The sequence below is a fragment of the Rhea americana genome, unplaced genomic scaffold (genome assembly GCF_003343005.1).
Source record: "Rhea americana isolate MKP2758 unplaced genomic scaffold, rheAme1 scaffold_2, whole genome shotgun sequence".
NCBI lineage: Eukaryota > Metazoa > Chordata > Aves > Rheiformes > Rheidae > Rhea > Rhea americana.
The window spans coordinates 13,747,727-13,752,725 of record NW_028186149.1 but is presented as its reverse complement, the minus strand read 5'-3'; the positions used below and the strand labels follow the sequence as shown (position 1 = coordinate 13,752,725).

The window sequence follows — 4,999 nt, the reverse complement described above, 5'->3', positions numbered from 1 at the left end:
CCGTCCTGCGCGGGACAAAGCGGCCGCTGCCATTTTGGGACGCGGCCGGTCCCCGCGGCGGCAGCGGCGGCGGCGGCGGGGCCCTACCCGCGCTCTGGGGGTCGCCCTCACCTTCCCCGTAGTCCATGGCGGCGGCGGCGGGGCCCTGCTCCCGGGACGGGGGGGACGCGGGTGGCGGCGGCCGCGGCGGCTCCGGCTTCCGTCAATGGCGCCTTCCACCACGGCGAGGCGGGGCGGGGCGCGAGCGCGGCGCCGCGCGCCCATTGGCGCCGCGCGCCGAGTCACGTGAGCCGGCCGGCCCCAGGCGAGAAAGGGCCCGGGCCCGGGCCCGTCGCGTGACGCCGCATTAAGCCCTGACGCAGGGTGCCCGGATCGGCCTGGTCACGGGGGCGAGGCGGCGGGAGGTGACGGCGCGGCGGCCATGTTGGGGCCTGGCAGCGGCCATTTTGCGTTCTGGCATCCGGCGTTATCTCGCTATGAACAGCTTCCGGATAAGCGGTGCCAAAAGAGCCGCACCTTTCCCCCCGCCTCTCCTCGGGCCGTGGTGAAAACGCGTGGGCCGCTGTAACAACACGCCTCTTGGTGCAGAAGCACTAAATCTGCCCGTTTGTGGAGCTGGCAGTAAGGCTGTGCCTGGCAGGAGCAGGCCTTCAGCCATCCGGTGTGCAGGAGGGGGGAGGCCAGTCGCGTGTGCAGCACCAGCTCCTGAGAGTGCTTCCTTCCTTACGGAAACTGCTAATAGCGTTATCCCTCTTTCAAACTGTATTTGGGAAAGAGCTTCGTAAGGCCACAGAATCAGTCAGCAGTGGGGCTGGTTGCATGGCTTGTTGTCCTCCTTCAGCCCTGCTGCGCCCACTGGGGTAGTTGCACCAACCATGTGCCCAGTCCTGCCCTGCCCTTCACACCAAGCCTGCTGGATGAAAGGCTAGAAGGTCTCAGTGGCCCTCCGTTCCCTAAAATAATGAATGCAAGATAGCCTGTGCTGAAATGTTCATTGGAATGGAATATAATAAATAAAATACTTAAGTAATATCCTCCCTGATGAACTTCACATGTATTAACCCCAGTTCATCTGTGAATCCCAGGACACAATATTTTACTTCCTATAACAGACTGCATTAAAACACTTTGAAACAGGCTAAGGATAAACACAGACTTCCATTTTAAATTAGTTGCAAGACACCACTGTGCTCCTCTATGTAGTCAAACATTTGAGGAAATAACAAAATTCACTCCAGACATACCATTATGCAACAAAAAACAAAAAGATCTGTGGGAGGACCACAGGCTGAGAAAAAATTCTTTACAGTTTCTTAATGTTTTATATATCCCTAAAAGGGGGAGGAGGGCAGGGAGGAAAAGGRAGAGCAGGGGATTTTGGGATTTGGGAGAGATTGCTATCAATTGTAAACAGAGATTGTAAGCAGACACAAAAAGAACTGGGAATACCGCTCTGGGGACAAGCTATAAGCATACTTTAGGTTGGGCTGGTGGGCAAAGCCACTGCCTTCTGTTTTTTGGTGTTGTCATGTATATGTTCAGGGAAACAAGACTTCTTTCATTCTTCAGTAACTGACAGGCTGCATCAAAAACAGTGCTGATTTCTTCTCAGCTGAAAAGTTATAAAACTCCCATTGCAGAAGAGGAAGATTTGACTCACCCAGGTCGAGAGTCCAAGTTCTGTATTAAATTAAAACCTTAGTCTGGTAAAGTAGTTAAACAGTTTCCTTCCCCAAGCTCTGGATGGCAGCAGTTGAGAAGGTACTTGAATCACTGTCTTTGGATATAGCTGAGTGAAGAGCTTTGTAGACTGCAAATTCTGCTGTGGAGCTCTTCTCTTTTAAATCTGAATTCCTTTTTCTCCCGCAGGATCACAGGAGAAGTGSAGAGAGAATGGTTATTCCCTGCCAAATGGAATCCTTTCTTCAGCTTCACCACTGACTTCTCAGCCAAAGATACATTATGCTTGGGCAGAGCAGTAATTTCAAGGGCCAAGCAGTCAGCATGCAAGCTTGTTTGTGCACCCATCCCTTAACACATGCACCTTTGTGCAGACCAGATAAGTTTCTTGCATTGAACATGAGACTTACACAGTAGTCATCTTCCTCAGTCTCCCATACATTCAGAGTTGTATTGCTCATGTTTGCAACATAGCAGCCTCTTTTCTATCTCCTTTTTTTGTGTTGCTAGATGTAGTGCTGTTCAACCTGCTCTGTAGTCTTGTGCCTGTGAACAGGGAGTAAGAAGGAGGCATAGTGCTGCCCTGCACAGATGAGTAGACGAGCTTGTGGTGTAGAGTTAGAGAAATTCCTGCTAGAAGGCATCTTCCAGAGCTGCAGCTAGTATCTGTCTGCCTCAAATGCCTGCTGTAGTCCTGCCCACCACCTCACCACAGTATAACACAATGTTGCCTCCTCTTAGGAAAGAATGCATTTGAAGATTTTCTCCTTGCAAGAAACACAGCTCTATGCATTTTTCTGTATGCAAAATAATACATAAATACAAGGAATTAAACAATAGCATATATGTGCACAGAATCCAAAGGCTGCATTTAAGTGACAATTCAGTACAAAGGTAGTGGAAATAAATAGGGTTTTTAAGGTGACCCTAAACATTTCACATTGCAAAACTGCTAAAATATCTTCTCTGTCAAAGGAATTCAGTGCATGCTTCAGGATGAGTTCCTGAAGATTGCACTAAGCGGATTCTCATCCCTTTCCCAATGCATCTGGGCTGGGCGAAGTGTGGTAGCTAATGAAAAAAGTTATCGAATAAGCTGCTCTGAGGGAAGGAAATCATGCACAATATGTAGATTTGTGATTGCTGTAAGGGTATCTGGCTAAAAGTTATTCAGATTAAATGTACATCCAGAAAACCTGATCCACATGAATCAGCTACTCTTAAGACTATTAAAGGTGAATGATTTAGTTGTTGACCTGCTACAAAACCTACTGAGGGATTTAACAGAGGAGACTCTCTAGCAGACTATGCAAAATCAGGGGACTATTGAATGAAGGAGTATAGGTATTATTATGGCAAGCCTGGGAGGGAAATACTGAGATTGAACAAGAGTCTTTTGAGATGATGTAGGACTTAGTGTGGAATGTTTATGAGAAGGGCCAAGGGCAAGGAAGGGAAGAACACAGATCAAGGAAGAACAGAAAAGACTGAGGTGAACTGGGGGAAAATGGAGAGGAAGAGAGAATAAAAGGAGCCATTTGCACATAAGCAGGCTGCTGGTCAGCATGGTATGTGGCTGAGCCCTGCGACCACCATGGCCTGTCCTGTCTTSGTAGATTCTAGCTATTTTCTGTGCAACTGAGCTCTCTATTCTGTCTCTGTGGGATCCATTCATGAACTTCAAGCTGGGCTGGTTGGAGCATAGGGTGAGCAGTCTGGGAGCAGGATACTGAAGATATCTGTGAAACATCCATCCTTAGGAATAGGATCAGGCTATGCATGCTGTCTGTGTTTTATGTGGGAGTCTATAAAGGTGCTGTCTTTTCTGTGCTAGTGTGTTTATGGAGGGCTATGTCTGTACAGTGTGTGTGTGCGTGTGTATATATGTGCCTGTTTGGAATTCATGCTGTCTTGCTCCTGGCTGGACCTGGAGAGAGGAATAAGGAGCAGCCCCATCTCCATCTGCCCATGAGGGGAAGGATTGCCTGGGTCCTTCAGTCCCCCACGTCAGCTACCCTAAAAAATCATAGAACCCAGAAAGTCTCCCAAATTCATGGAAAATGTTGATAGGACCAGAGAGTATTTTCAGTGTCTGTTTGGATCACAACTCCGTAAGCACCTCAGGACACAGAAAGAGACAGTATCTAGAAATCCAACACAACCAGTCCTAGGGCTTAGATTTAATTCCAGAAGTCACTTTCAGATGCACAAGGCCAGCCAAATTATGTCCTGACAAACTGAGAATGGGCAGAAGCAGGACCAAAGTACCTAGTACACCCATCTGTGGGATAAGGGATTTGATGCCAAGAGAGAAATCTTTTTGTGCTTTCTCTCCACTGTTCCTGTAAAACACATTTGTTCTGCGACCAGTCCATCAGCATATTCACTCATTGGAGCATCCTGGCAAATAAATGCAACAAGAGATGCAAAAATTGCCAAAGGAAATTCAATAGGACATTTACAGTAATAACTGGAAATGTCTTCTTTGACAAGTACACATATTTATCTTCTGCTTATTAGCAAGAGTAACACAGTTAAACTTCTATATAATGTGTCATATTAAAAATCTGACTACAAAAGTTAAGAAGCAGACCCTGAGGAAACCAATAATTATCGAAATCAGCAGAGAAATTCATATAGACTTCAGGAAGCTCTGAATTGGTCACAAGCAGATTATGGCAAAGTTGCAATGTCTTTTAATTTGTACACCACCCTTCTCCTCCCCCCAATATTATGATGAGAATTACTGCTATCCCATGGGTCATTTGAAGAAATCAGTGACAGCTGAAAGGATTGTCATGGGGACAGCAATCTATTGAATAAAAGAAGGATATATGACAAAGAGAATATCCAATTATGAAAAATGTGTTCTCATACCTATAAGCATTTTAAACACCAATCAAAAGAGGAGATGTTTTCATATGCAGCCCTGCAAGTACACAGATATATCTAGGCTTCTGGAGTTACTGTCCCAGAACCAAAAGCTCAAGGACAAGAAGGTGTATCTGGAGTCAGACAAGGATACAGCAGGTAAAACATACAATTCTTTGGATTCAATACAAACAGGTCAGCGAAAGCGTATTATTTTAGACTTAATTATGATCAATGGGCCACTGTTGGTTTGAGTCTTTTAAAACAAAGGCTCCTTCTTTTCTCCCTGCAGGACTGCAAAAAGGAAAAAATCTAAGCTAAGCAAAACAAAACAAAACAGAGACATAAAGAGAGAAAAGGAACAAAACAATATTGTAGTGCATTAGTTCTTGATGATCCAAAACACGAGTGTTTCTGTTCAGTGTAGAACATCCCTGTGCAATCCCAT

At 46.1% G+C, this 4,999-nt stretch overlaps 1 protein-coding gene across 1 annotated transcript in view; it reads right to left on the bottom strand.

Annotated features, from left to right (window-relative positions):
* ZNF326 (zinc finger protein 326) overlaps nucleotides 1-253 on the bottom strand; it is a 29,491-nt gene extending 29,238 nt beyond the window's left edge. The window contains exon 1 of the mRNA XM_085303534.1: nucleotides 112-253. Within this exon, the coding sequence (XP_085159660.1) occupies nucleotides 112-127 (16 nt within the window). The 5' untranslated portion in view covers nucleotides 128-253. The remainder of the gene's footprint in view (nucleotides 1-111) is intronic.
* Nucleotides 254-4,999: the final 4,746 nt, after the last annotated feature.